Genomic DNA, 14,601 nt, shown 5'->3' with positions numbered 1-14,601 from the left:
GACAGATAATAAATTAGTGGTGGCTAGGGACAAGTAGGTTTGGAGTTGTCTAAAACTAGTGGTGATGGTTGTACAACATTGTGAAAATGCTAAAAAGCACTGAATTGTACTTTTTGAAATGAGTAAAAGAATGATTTTTATGTTGTTAATTTTATCTTAGTCCAAAAATATTAAATTATTTCATGAACATTGCAACAGAAAAAAATCAAGCATTATAATATTTCATTAACTATATTTTTGGATACATAACAGACCACAATAACTTTGAAGAGAACGTTTATTAAGATAAATCTAGGAAAAATTTGTGGATACACATACAATCAGAACTGCCCTTCTGAAATAAACAGTTTCATTTATTTTAAAAATGAAATTACATTTTTATTTCTTCCCAAAGTAATACTAAAGTCACATTTGGAAAAGATAATTCTAACTCCTTAGCATTACCTGAAAATACTTCACCTTCTTTATAAAAGCAACTTAGAGAACCACACATCACTTTTTCTTTTGAGATCTCTCCACTTTATGAAATTATCATATACAGAGTAAAATTGAAATTCAAAGATTTAGCACATAACTTACACAAAAGGAAATTTACTGACAAAGTTGAAAGTGTTTTCTCCCATATAGTCCACTACTATAATCACAAAACTTATAAAGGTTTCACATTGACAAATTTGTGGCTAATGATCAGTATGAAGATATTCTGAAATTCAGTTAACGCTAAAGAAAAACAGTGTTTATAAAATATTTGATAAAAATATTTATCTCTATAAACATTACAACATGGAGGCACACATCACCAAATTATGCAACTACACAGGGCAGCTTTAAACAATATTCTGAGACTCTTCTTTTTCTCCATCTTCCTTTTCAACTTCCGCCTTGTTTTCATTTTCCTTGCCAACTTTTCCATTTTCCCCATCTCCTTTTCCATTTTCTTCTTCTCTATCTTCCTCCTTGTTTTCTTCTTCTTCTCCATCTTTCTCCTCATTTCCACCTTCATAATATTTTTCATCTTCATCTTTTTCATCTTCATCCTCTTCTGCATCTTCATCATCTTTTTCATCTTCATCCTCTTCTGCATCTTCATCATCTATATCATCTTCATCCTCTTCTGCATCTTCATCTTTTTCATCTTCATCCTCTTCTGCATCTTCATCATCTTTTTCATCTTCATCCTCTTCTGCATCTTCATCATCTTTTTCATCTTCATCTTCTTCTGCTTCTTCATCATCTTCTTTATTTTCATCCTCTTTTGCATCTTCATCATCTTTTTTATCTCCATCGTCTTTTCCATCTCCAGCATTATTATCCTCTCCTTGATTGTCATCTTCTCCTTTATCGTTTTTATCTTCAGATTCTTTGCAACCTTCTCCTTCCCCCTTTCCATCTTCACCTTCTTTTTCATCTCCTTTCTCTTCTTCATCTTCTTCCTCTTTGTCATCTCCTTTCCCTTTTTCATCTGCACCCTGTTTTTCATCTCCTTTCTCTTTCTGGTCTTCTACTTTTTCATCTTCTTTCTCTTTTCCATCTTCATCTTCTTTACCATCTTTTTTCCCATTTTCATTTCTGTCTTCTTTTTCATCTTGTCCTTTTCCTTCTTCCTTGTTTTGATCTTCTTTATCTCCTTCCTGATATTTTTCACTTTTCTTTTCTTCAGATGCCACTGTTTCTTCCTTTTCTAATCTCTCTTCAACATCTTCAATTTTTTCTTCTTTTATTTCCTCAACTTCTTTTTCAGGAGCTGGTGCCTATATGTATACACAAAAACAAACAAACAAACACACAACATGGTTGTATTTATAAATTTAGAATTGTTTTCTCTAAAAATTTAGATGTTTTCTCTAAATATATAATACATATATATTATACATAATAAAAATGATAACACTTCATTTCCAAAACAGTAATTTTCCTGTGGAAAGACCTTCTAAATATCACATCACCAAAAAAATATTCCAAGAAATAAATTTAATTAAAATATCTTTATATAAACATTTACAAATGGACATTTGGCACAATAACTTGGGGAAACATATTAATAATTTTCACTACAAATATGAACAAGGACAATAAATACAGAAAAATGACATACTCCATATCAGTAATTCTCAATGAGTAGCATACACATAAACAAATATATGTTGTTTGAGGAAATAATGTTTTGTTTCTATAATGGTGAAATTTAGTTTTTTTTTGTAAAAAGTTACTTGAAAAGTTTTTTACTATATATCATAGGATCACTGCAAAAAGAGTTTTCGTATATGTACAGGCTTGGTTTGTATATTTGGCACTTTATCCCATTTTCAGGATTTTATTATAATACTTAAATTTTTTATGTATTAAACATGCATAGGAAGACCTATTAGAAACATTTACAGAACAACTTGTTTTGCAATTTTCAGTGAGGCAAAGCATCATAATCTGCAAAAAGGATTTACAAATAACCTATGTGCTGACAAAAAGAATAGAGAATTAGCCAGTATTTAAGAGTCATTATATTACTAAACTGTGATCAATTCCATTTTGTTCTGTTAATAGTAATGCTAAGCCATTTCTCCCATTAGCTATACCTGTAAATCGCATATTTAAATTTATTTTCTTCATTTTCCTCTTAGATACTATTAAAGTATATGTTATATATTGAATGTTTGTATCCTTGAAAACGCATATGATGAAACCCAATTGCCCATGTGATAGTATTTGGAGGTAAGTGTTATGGGAGGTGATTAAGTTATGAGAGTACAGCCTTCATGAATGTAATTCATGTCTTTCTCATGTAGCCCCATGTTCATTGCAGCACTGTTCACAGTGGCCAAGACATGGAAACAACCAAAAAGTCCTTCAATAGAAGACTGGATAAAGAAGATGTGGCACATATACACTATGGAATACTACTCAGCCATAAGAAATGATGACATCAGATCATTTACAGCAAAATGGTGGGATCTTGATAACATTATAAGGAGTGAAATAAGCAAATCAGAAAAAAACAAGAACTACATGATTCCATACATTGGTGGAACATAAAAATGAGACTAAAAGACATGGACAAGAGTGTGGTGGTTACCAAGGGTGGGGGGGGGGGGAGGGAGGACATGGGAGGGAGGGAGGGAGAGAGTTAGGGGGAGGGGGAGGGGCACAGAGAACTAGATAGAGGGTGACGGAGGACAATCTGACTTTGGGCGAGGGGTTTGCAACATAATTTGATGACAAAATAACCTAGACATGTTTTCTTTGAATATATGTACCCTGATTTATTAATGTCATCCCATTACCATTAATAAAAATTTATTAAAAAAAAAATTCATGTCTTTAAGTGTCCCTAGAGAGCTCTCTGACTCCTTCCATCGTGTCTGAACATAGACTACTGTCTATAAATAAGGAAGCAGGTCCTCACCAGACATCAAAAATGTTGTATCCTTGATCTTGAATTTCCTAGCCTCCGGACTCTGAGAAATAAATTTCTGTTGTTTATAAAGCACTCAGTTTATTATTTTCCTATAGCAGCCTAATGAACTAAGACATTATGGATCACTACTCAATTAATGTGTCTCAACTTTAAAACTGCAAGGCAATAAAGATTTCTTTCAGTTATACTTATCGTTAAACTTTCAAATAGAAAAATCTGTTAATATTGTACGATACCTCTATAATTTTGGCTTCTCCATTTTCAGGATTTTCACTGCTGCATTCTTGTTTAACAACTTCTTCTTGCTTGCTTTCAGCTATTGCTTGAGTACTAGTATGTGCGTTTCTTTCCATCACATCATCTTTTTTCATTTTCTGTCCAGCAACATATAATAAAAATAAATATACAATTTAATTGGTATATTGATTGAATGGCCCAAATAATTTTACCAGCTGTGGTAATAATTTATGAAAAAGCATTAAAATACCCATCTTTTACATACACATGTAAACTTTACAGCAACACAATTATCACTAGATTCATACAGTTTTATTGTAAACATGTGTTATTAAAAGAGAAGGTTGAGGGATTGGCTGAAAAAAGTGAAGGGATTAAGAAGTTTAAAACAGCAGTTACACTCCCTTAATGGGAATGTAAAGTGCAGCATAGAAAATATAGTCAATAATATTGTAATAAATATGTCTGGTGCCAGATGGGAAGAATCACTTTATAAATTATATGAATGTCTGCCTACTATGCTGTAGATCTGAAACTAATATAATACTGGATGTCAGCTATAATTGAAAAAAATTAAAAACTAAATAGATTTCTTCATATATATTAAAAATGAATAATTTTATTCTGATAGAAATCAAATAAATTTTCTTTTAGATGAGAAGCAACAAGTTAGAATGCTGAACAGTGGCCACTCAGGGCTAACTGCCACCATTATATTAGACCAGGGGTCCCCAAACTACGGCCCGTGGGCCACATGCGGCCCCCTGAGGCCATCTATCCGGCCCCCGCTGCACTTCCGGAAGGGGCACCTCTTTCATTGGTGGTCAGTGAGAGGATCATAGTTCCCATTGAAATACTGGTCAGTTTGTTGATTTAAATTTACTTGGTCTTTATTTTAAATATTGTATTTGTTCCCATTTTTTTTTACTTTAAAATAAGATATGTGCAGTGTGCATAGGGATTTATTCATAGTTTTTTTTTATAGTCCGGCCCTCCAACGGTCTGAGGGACAGTGAACTGGCCCCCTGTGTAAAAAGTTTGGGGACCCCTGTATTAGACTTTGATAAATTAACTCTCTTTGACTTGAGAAGCCAGTTTATCTCGGTCATGTTTAATAATTAGCAACACATTTTTGTTGATTACAAATCCTTCATTAGTAATAATTAAAAGAAATGCTAGTGATATTATCAATTTAGATATATTTGAAAAAGATTACTTGGTGACATAGGTGATTCAATCTTTGTGTTTACAAGTTTCAGAATGAAATAGAGAGAGCACTGGCTTAAGAGGTCAGAAAATCTGTGTTTGAATTCTGGATCTACTATTTACTTTATGTGATATTGAGCAAAACCATAAATGTCTGAGTTTATTCATTTATATGTAAAAGAAAGTAATGCCACCTACATCATAGGGATATTATAAGGAGCAAATGATAAAATATATGTGAAATTTCTTTAGAGACTGTAAAACATGATATAGATTTTTAATCTTTCAACATAGAAACTAAGAGCCAAAGAGTATAGATAATTTTTAAGTCCATGATTATATATTATTTTAGTTTACCAGTATCTTCTATATTTTTATATTAATTTTAATGGGGTGACATTGATAAATCAGAGTACATATGTTCAGAGCAAACATTTCCAGATTATTTTGACATTTGATTATGTTGCACACCCCTCACCCAAAGTCAGATTGTCTTCTATCACCTTCTATCCGGTTTTCTTTGTGCCCCCCCCTCCCGTTACCATCCCAAGTGTCCGTCAGTGGACTAGTGGATTAAAAAGCTTTGGTACATATATACTATGGAATACTACTCAGCCATAAGAAATGATGAAATCGGATCCTTTACAATAACATGCATGGACCTTGATAACATTATACAGAGTGAAATAAGTAAATCAGAAAAAAACTAAGAACTATATGATTCCATACATAAATGGGACATAAAAATGAGACTCAGAGACATGGACAAGTATCTTCAATTTTTTTTTTTTTTTTTTTTTTTTTTTTTTTTGTATTCTGAAGTTGGAAACAGGGAGGGAGTCAGACAGACTCCCGCATGCGCCTGACCGGGATCCACCCAGCATATCCACCAGGGGGCGATGCTCCGCCCATCTGGAGTGTTGCTCTGTTGCAACCAGAGCCATTCTAGCACCTGAGGCAGAGGTCATGGAGCCATCCTCAGGGTCCGGGCCGACTTTGCTCCAATGGATCCTTGGCTGCGGGAGGGGAAGAGAGAGACAGAGAGGAAAGAGAGGGGGAGGGGTGGAGAAGCAGATGGGCGCCTCTCCTGTGTGCCCTGGCTGGGAATTGAACCCGAGACTCCTGCATGCCATGCCGATGCTCTACCACTGAGCCAACTGGCCAGGGCCAGTATCTTCTATTTTTAAAGGAAATAAAGTGCTTACTATTTTCATAACCTGTAAATTGAGTATTTAATTTTATATAATAGTTACCTTGACATGTGTAATATAGAAAAAATAAAAGAAACTTTTTCTTCTGTTGTCACTTACTATTATTACTAAAACTTTGCTTGCCTTAATTTTAGCAATATATTTTAATCAAGAATTTCAAAGAACTTGACAAACATGACTATATTTTATTTAACCAAAAAACAATAGGATTACATGACTCTAATATTTTTATAGCTATAAATATTTATAATTTTAAGAATTCAACCAATCCTTAAAAGAGGGATTGGGATCCTTTTTGGCTGAGAGAGCCATAAACGCCACATATTTTATTTTTTTTGTATTTTTCTGAAGCTGGAAACGTGGAGAGACAGTCAGACAGACTCCCACATGCGTCCTACTGGGATCCACCCCGTACGCCCACCAGGGGCGACGCTCTGCCCACCAGGGGGCGATGCTCTGCCCCTCCGGGGCGTCGCTCTGCCGCGACCAGAGCCACTCTAGCGCCTGGGGCAGAGGCCAAGGAGCCATCCCCAGCGCCCGGGCTATCTCTGCTCCAACGGAGCCTCGGCTGCGGGAGGGGAAGAGAGAGACAGAGAGGAAGGAGGGGATGGGGTGGAGAAGCAAATGGGTGCTTCTCCCATGTGCCCTAGCTGGGAATCGAACCCGGGTCCCCCGCACGCCAGGCCGATGCTCTACCGCTGAGCCAACCGGCCAGGGCCAAACGCCACATATTTTAAAATGTAATTCCGTGAGAGCCATACAACAACCCGTGTACTTTATGCATTATCCAATAAAAATTTGGTGTTGTCCCACAGGACAGATGTGATTGGCTCCAACCACCCGCAACCATGAACATGAGCGGTAGGAAATGAATGGATACGTTCATTTATATGAGAATACATGAGAATGTTTTATATTTTTAACGTTATTTTTTTTTTTTTTTTTACTAAATATGTCTGTGAGCCAGATGCAGCCATCAAAAGAGCCACATCTGGCTAGCGAGCCATAGGTTCCCGACCCCTGCCTTAAAACGTCAATCATACTTTAATAAAGCAGTTAAAAAATAAATACAATTTAATTATATTCATACATTTACACATAATAAATATAAATAAAAGGAGGAAAAGTGAACTTAATATTGAAGCTATTTCTATTTTCAATGTCTTTAGCCATAACATCAGAGCATAGGAGCCTATATTAGATCAATTGTGCCCATTTAAAAATAATGTGGAAACACTTTGCAAACTGGAATGTATTATCAAATATTACCTACTACAATTATTAAAAAGCATTATTCTGGTTACTATAGTTTACACCTTTTGTTTTTCTAGGAATATGGGTTTTGTGTCCACAGGCATGTAAATTTTTTTATATGATATCACAGGCATGTAAATTTGACGGGTCTATCCAACTAAAATTTTGTTTTGTCTCTTCCTAATGATAGTGCCAAAACACAGTGAAAAACCACAGAATGTGAACAGATATTCCTTATTCAAAGGGATTATATGCATTACATATAGTACAATGTAATATATTACTAACTGAATAGAAAAAAAGTATTTCTGAAGAAAAGCAATTGTCTCTCAACATTGCATGTTGACTATTTACCCTTGCAGTTGATGCTCTCTTGGGTTTCAATTCTGGTATAACGGGCACAGGCATCTGCATAAAATAACAACCAAGTCATAGGGGGGAAAATCAGAAATATATATAGAAAGATTACTAACAAAATTAAGCCTCTTAATTAAAATTAATGGGTATAGTTGAAACTGAACCATAAGTAAAAGAAATACCTTGGTGTGAGATTTTTTCCCTTAAAATGTTAAAAATAAATCTTGTGTTAAACATAGTATTGTCCAGGATTACCTGAATTTTAAAATTATATTTTACAATACATGGGCAGGTTTTTAAAAAGACTACTTACAGCAGAGAGCCTGGCTGATCTTCTCTTTGGCTGTGAGTGAAAAACAATTATCAGTTAAGAAAATTATGGACACATAAAACTAGAATTATTTATATTGCAGTAAAAATATTTAGTGTAACACTACATAAGTATTGTCATTACAAAAGCAATTATTATATTTATTATGAAGTGCCATAGTAGAAATATAAGTTTTGATTTCTCAGTCTTCTAGACTTTTTAAACAGCTAAAGAGAAAAAATCCCAAATTAAACGTCAATTGCTAGGCTAACTGAACAGAATAGCTAGTAACAAGGAGCATATTTAGACGTGACAATACAACCTTTTTGTAAACTAACAAAGCAATTCTTTTGCTTAAAAGGGAGAAGTTCCCACCTTATCTTAACAAGTATAATAAGGTCCTAAATTCCAAGAAGTTTGGAATTTTCAATACCCACTATATTTTTGAGAGAGCTCACCAATATATCATATTGGCACTCACGTGGTAAAATATACTAACTAGCATCTGTTTTTCAGCTGCTCATGAGCCTTATATTATAAAAACAAGTGGATTTTTTGGATTAACAAAAAATTGATTCTAATACTAAAATATTCTAATACTAAAGAAACTCACCTCCTGACTTGAATCACCTTGACCTGCAGCCTATACAGAAGAGAAAAGCATACAGAAATAAGGTCATCGATATAAACATATAGGTGAGAAAATATTGCCTGTGGATTACAGTTGCAATATAATAGTTTATGACTTTTTCCTGGATTCGCGCTCAAGTTGCTGAGTGTTATTTTTTCTAGAAACATGCTACATATTGTCTACAAATGTGCAAACGTGCACCAAGATGCAAATGCATTCACAAGACATAATTTTACACAAATGATAATCAATTTCATCCTTTTGTGTACACTGAACCTCCTAAAAAACAAATCTTTAAAATTTTAATATCCACCTGCTGTAGCCACTGTTAAAGCCAAAAAAATGTGGGGGCGGGGCTTCATGCAATTTCCCTGTTTTGCCTTATGTTCGAGATGCAATTGTACTTATTTGAACCTCTCTGACGACTGTGGGCTATTCTCCCCTCCAAGTTCTGCACAAAAGAACTACAACCCCCACAATGCTTTGGAAGGGGGGGGCCTCTTTGTTACAACGTCAATGCGTTATTCTGAGGAGCCAGCCGCATTTTTAAAACTTCCCGCCACTACCTGCTACAAGGTTGCTGTCAGCTCAGTAAAATAGCAAGATCCATTGCACAAGCCTAGAAAAACGCAGCGGCGGGAATCTCGGAAAGGGGGATGGTGATTAGAAACCATTGCTTTCCGTGTCTGAGCAGTGCCTTAGCCTGGGAATCATCAAGCTATTGCACGATTCATACCACAGTCTAAGAGCCCCGGGAATTTCGATCTTATTCCTATGCTATAGAAATAGGGAATGCGGACGTATAAATAAGAATATCAAAACAATCATAGCGCCTTACATTCGCACAGTGTTTTACAATTTTAACCAACGTGAAACCGCGTTCGATTTCCCTTCTAAGGGACCTCCTCCCAAACAAGCAAATAAACACCGAGCGTGAATTTATTTCCTGTCCAGGATAGTAGCCAAGAATTTTGAAGTAAGGGTTTTCAGGAGACCTTTAGCCCTTGAGTAGCTCAGATCAATTCTGCACGTCTAAAGTGAACACACCTATGCTATCCCAACATCAACAACAGTTAACTGATGCCATTCTCTTATCTTTCTACCTTCAAACAGAACTCGAGAGAGCCCTAGCTCTCTCAGCCTTGAAGTTGTTAATTAGAGCGGTGAATCTCTCCCTTCTCTAAGACAGTCTGAAGTCTGCGCCGCCTAATGGCACACAATTACCATTGCAAAGCCATCTGGCATGACAAGAAGTGGAGGAGGGAAAGGGAAAAAAGGAAAAAGAAAACGGGAAGAACAAAGACAAATATGGGAGAGAGCCTAGGCTTTCGGACTCCCAAATGGGACGGTTCCCTGAGAAAAGCCGGAGGCTGAGGAGGAAGCCGGTGCCTGGAAGTGGGGTTGGGAGAAGTGTTCTCCAATAGGGTAAGCGGAGGAACGGGGGTGGGGTAGGAAGCGACAGCACAGCGCTATGGCTGTTTGTAATTCAGCATGGAGACACCTCTTAAGCGAGTCTTTCCCTTAAACAAAACAAGTCAAAAGTGAACTACTAGTTGCATGCGATACGATCCTAAACCTTCCAGCGACTTTTCTTTGCCGCTCCCTCCCCTTTCATTCACTACATCACAAAATCGAACTAGAAGCCAAATTGCTTTTTAAAAAATCTCTGCCGGTTAGGAAATATGTATTTCATTAGTTAATCTCCCCTATATCTTTCCATTTCACTTACCTTTCTTTTGGGCATTGTTTCGGCTCTCTACAGGGGATTTTAATAGTCAGGAGACCAAAGCGGAAAGCAGTCTCCGCTCGACTGGTCCGAGAGCAACTGAGTTTTCAATGAACTAACTGCAGCGCGACCTGTACTCGCCTCCCCTCTCCCCCCTCCTCCCAAAAAAATCTCTTGTTATTGGCAACATTAAACACACCAAGACGTAACCGAACTACGTGAATGGTTAGCTGGAGTGCTAGCCAGCTTGGAGTGACAGATTGTCAGGCCAATAAGGGGAGGTGGCCAGCCCATAAGGCGTGGTCCATGGACTTGCCGGGAGCCCTTGTACTCTGCCACCTCTGAACGCTGGTCGGGGAGAGGAGCACGCGGATTTAGGAAACGCGGACTGCTCAATTTTAAACCAGAGGGAAAGCCAGAATTGTCTGGCTTATTTTTTTCCCTTTTATATTATAATGACAGGCGAAAGTCACTGCAGTTGCTTTCTCCAAGTCTCCTAAACCTCCACTTTTACTTCTTCCAGGGGCAGGGAAAGGCAGGGAGTGCTTTGGAGACCTGGTTGAATGGAGGCTCCGGTCTTTCCATCTACCTTTGCAGGAGGATGGAGACGAACTGAGATGGCAGCGCTCACTGAGAAAGTAGAAAAGAGTGAAGCTGTTTCTCTGGTTGTAGGTACTTTCTTCCAAAGGAGAATTATGTCCCTAACACAAAGAAGGTGCCAAAATGGCTTGTCACCTCAAGTAGAGAGTAGCTGGAAAACTGGGAGGTGGAAAAGCAGGAGGTGCCTAAACATAGGGACCTCGGATAAATACTGTTATCCCACTTGGTGGTAGTCACACCAAGAATTCAACGGGACCCCGGGTGAGGTTTGTAAGAACAGAAATCTATCCAGAGGAAAAATACTGATACAATGGATTTTGAATCTAAAGGGTGGGGGGAGCCCACATCTAAAGTGTTTAGGACTCAAACCTGGATTAGGAAAACGTGGTTAAGGCACTCATCTCTGGCGCAAAACTTCAGAATGTGCCCAAAGCTGGGGAGATGAAAGTCGGTCGATTCAGGTGAGACGTGTAAAGCAGGGTAGGATCCTGTCATTATGTAAAAATTTGATGTTTTTGTTCATGAAGGACTTTAACATTAATTTACATCTTTAAAATGTGATAAATATTTACATTTTAATACATAAAATATTAAATAAAGTGTATTAAATATTTATCTTCATTACTGAGTTTTGAGGCGCAACCTTTTATTTTGTACCTAAAGAGAGTGCTTCCTTAATCTCGCCCTAGTCCTAGCCATTTTTAAGTGACTCTGTACTCTAAAAGAGGTTTCTATCTGCTTTCCAATGTTATTTCCTGAGACCCAAAGGTTGTTGGAGTGGGGCTGGGGACGAGAAAATAAGGTACTTGGCTATAATTATGAGTAAAACGTAGGATCCAAGTCCCTGAAGCCTTTTTTCACAGTGCTTTGGTTGTTGTAACTGCTAATTGGTCTTAAAAGTGCTCCAAACAACAGCTCAAATCCCTATTCTGGAAGGTTTATCAAATAAAAGGAAATTAACCTTTTGAACAGTTATTTAAAAGAAGAATTTCATTTGTATTCATGTGGATTAAAGAATTGGAATCGTGTGTTTGTGTGTTTAAAAAATAAATACTCATCGCTGTTACAGAATACCAAAGCACTCCTTCAAATTAAAATACAGTCTAACAGAAAAACCCATCATTTTAGTTTTACACATTTTCCCCAGCATGTCGTGTGGAATTAAACAGATCAGGTAGTATGACTGTTTGATTGCAGCTCAATTTCCCTCCTCCAACTTCATATTGCTTTCTAATTCAAGTAGGTAAATCAGAAAGACATTTAAATTGCTTCCTTTGCCCATCTTTATTAAGATCATCCCTAAATGCCCTGGATGCCTCTTTTTACTTTTATGATGAAGTATTATTAGGTGAGAATAAATATGTTTCAATCATTTTATTTTCCAAAAATTAAAAATTAAGGGTAAAAATCAGGCTCAATACAAGGATTGTATCTTAAAGATAAACAGAAGCATGAAAAGAATAAAAAAATGTATCAATGCTGGAGCACATTCATTCAACAAATATGTATTTGTGAGTTGGATTTTCTTTTCGTAGACTAGCCATGAAAACTTGCATTGTGTGGTTTCTGATTTGAAGGATTTTATGTTTGTAAGATTGAGAGAACAGATGCACATATATTTATAAATCAAGCTTGCTTGTATCATGTAAGTTGCACAATCTACAATTTGCTCTGAATTGTTCCGTAGATTGTTATATTATAGCAAGTGCAGAGGTAGAAAACATTTGTTTTTATTTAGAGAACAGAATGCCTTGTCCAAATGAATTGAAACAAATGATTAGGAGGAACCTTGAGAGGTGACCCGTTGGAGGCAAAACAAAATGTTGCAGGTCAGGAAGCTCTTAAGATTCCACTTGTTTGTCAGCGATTTTGTTTTTGGTCAGTATTTCTTGCAGGCAGTCAAACCTTCATGCAGCTGTGTTTTCTGTGTTACTACAATGCAAAACTAGCCATGCATTCAGAACAAAATTTTCAGTGTGAAACATTTCTTTAATTCCTGATCGCCACCCTCTACGTTCTGCTATTCAACCATTAAGCAGAGTGGTCTTTTGTACAAACCAACCACCCGAGGCTCTTTGCTTTTGCTATGTTCTTACTACCAACTGCATTCCTATTCTTATATCTTTGCTAATCATATGTCTGCCAAACTGCTCAGGCCCCAGTAAAATATCACCTCCTAGAAAACAACCTTGTCCAGTCATTTCAGCCCTAAAAAGATACTACTTTCTTGTTATATTATATAATTTAGATTGTCATAGGGCACCAGAAAGCTTGATATTTTCCACTACCTCCCCAATGACTCAGTTCTACAACTTCATATTTAATTAAAAATTTATATACTTAATTCTTGTTGCTTAAATATTTTCTCAGCACATCACACTATATACCTCCTATATAATTTACTAACTTTAAAAACTACTTTTCTAAAATTGATAGATTATTGCTTAGTATTTTTTTATTTTTGTAGAAATGTTGAAGTGAGATTTTTTTATAGGTTTATTTTTTCTCTAAAATTACATTGGCTAATTTCTCTTTGTAAATTATCTTATGATGGTTGATCACCAGGCAATTCTCCACAGGACTCTCTACTTTCCACTGGCTATTAAGTATGCCTACTACCACTCTGAAAACTTACAGGAGCTATAGCATGTCCATTTAGTAACCACTAAGAAATGATGCAGAATATGCAAAATTATAGAGGAAACATAATAACATTAACATGTTTGAGATAGAGAATCCAAAAGAAAATGTGTTTATTAAAAAGGGGATGCTAGCCCTGGCCGGTTGGCTCAGTGGTAGAGTGGCGGCCTGGCGTGCAGAAGTCCCGGGTTCGATTCCCAGCCAGGGCACACAGGAGAGGCGCCCATTTACTTCTCCACCCCTCCCCCTCTCCTTCCTCTCTGTCTCTCTCTTCCCCTCCCGCAGCAAGGCTCCATAGGTGCAAAGATGGCCCGGGTGCTGGGGATGGCTCCTTGGACTCTCCCCCAGGCGTTAGAGTGGCTCTGGTCACAACAGAGCAACGCCCTGGAGGGGCAGAGCATCGCCCCCTGGTGGGCAGAGCGTCGCCCCCTGGTGGGCATGCCAGGTGGATCCCGGTCGGGTGCATTGCATGCGGGAGTCTGTCTGACTGTCTCTCCCCGTTTCCAACTTCAGAAAAATACAAAAAAAAAAAAAAAAAAAAAAGGATGCTAGGAAGTTAAGATAAAAGGGGTCTTTAAATATTCTGTATAATCAGAGTTTGAAAAGATATATATAAATGATGCATCATTAAAAGTATTTTTATATACACTGCTTTGCATGAAATGAGATCTCAAAAATACTGATTGAGTAATAAAAAATATTTTATTTTCCTTACTAAATTATCTTTAATTTTGATTTCATCCATTACATTATTATTATTACCAAAAATGAAAACTATCAAAAACTACTTATTGTTGTTAACAAATAATAATGTAAGACTTCTAGGATATAATTAAAATGCTGTGTATTAAATATATTGTTGGTTGTTGTTTGTAGAGGGTAAAATAAATGATAAATTTACATTAAGTCATATGCATCAATGTGCTTATTTTTGAGTTTTATTTAAGATTGATTGAGGAATTTGTTTAGATTAATTACTGCACTTAGATGAAATACTGGAAAAAAACTAAAATCCCA

The 14,601-nt window shown here is 36.6% G+C and overlaps 1 protein-coding gene across 2 annotated transcripts; it reads right to left on the bottom strand.

Annotated features, from left to right (window-relative positions):
• Positions 1-332: 332 nt before the first annotated feature.
• HMGN5 (high mobility group nucleosome binding domain 5) lies at positions 333-10,493 on the bottom strand. 2 transcript variants are annotated; one of them, XM_066250069.1, is made up of 6 exons: positions 10,348-10,493; positions 8,601-8,630; positions 7,991-8,020; positions 7,675-7,728; positions 3,649-3,786; positions 333-1,751 (listed from the first exon to the last, which is right to left on the bottom strand). In XM_066250069.1, the coding sequence occupies exons 1-6, from the start codon at positions 10,360-10,362 to the stop codon at positions 828-830; spliced, it is 1,191 nt and encodes a 396-aa protein (XP_066106166.1). In that variant the 5' UTR covers positions 10,363-10,493; the 3' UTR covers positions 333-827. The 2 variants fall into 2 exon arrangements, with proteins under 2 accessions (XP_066106166.1, XP_066106167.1); XM_066250070.1 differs by lacking the exon at positions 7,675-7,728.
• Positions 10,494-14,601: the final 4,108 nt, after the last annotated feature.

The sequence above is a fragment of the Saccopteryx bilineata genome, chromosome X (assembly GCF_036850765.1).
Source record: "Saccopteryx bilineata isolate mSacBil1 chromosome X, mSacBil1_pri_phased_curated, whole genome shotgun sequence".
Classification (NCBI taxonomy): Eukaryota; Metazoa; Chordata; class Mammalia; order Chiroptera; family Emballonuridae; genus Saccopteryx; species Saccopteryx bilineata.
Note: the sequence above shows the minus strand (reverse complement) of the source record. Positions and strands in the feature narration are given on the sequence as shown.

Bases quoted from the DNA above. Each gene is read 5' to 3' on its own strand.
- HMGN5 (XM_066250069.1), bottom strand. The intron at 8,021-8,600 runs GTGAGTTTCTTT...TTTCACTCACAG, and splicing joins AAGGTGATTCAAGTCAGGAG to CCAAAGAGAAGATCAGCCAG. The intron at 1,752-3,648 runs GTATCGTACAAT...GTATACATATAG, and splicing joins GAGAAGCCAAAATTATAGAG to GCACCAGCTCCTGAAAAAGA.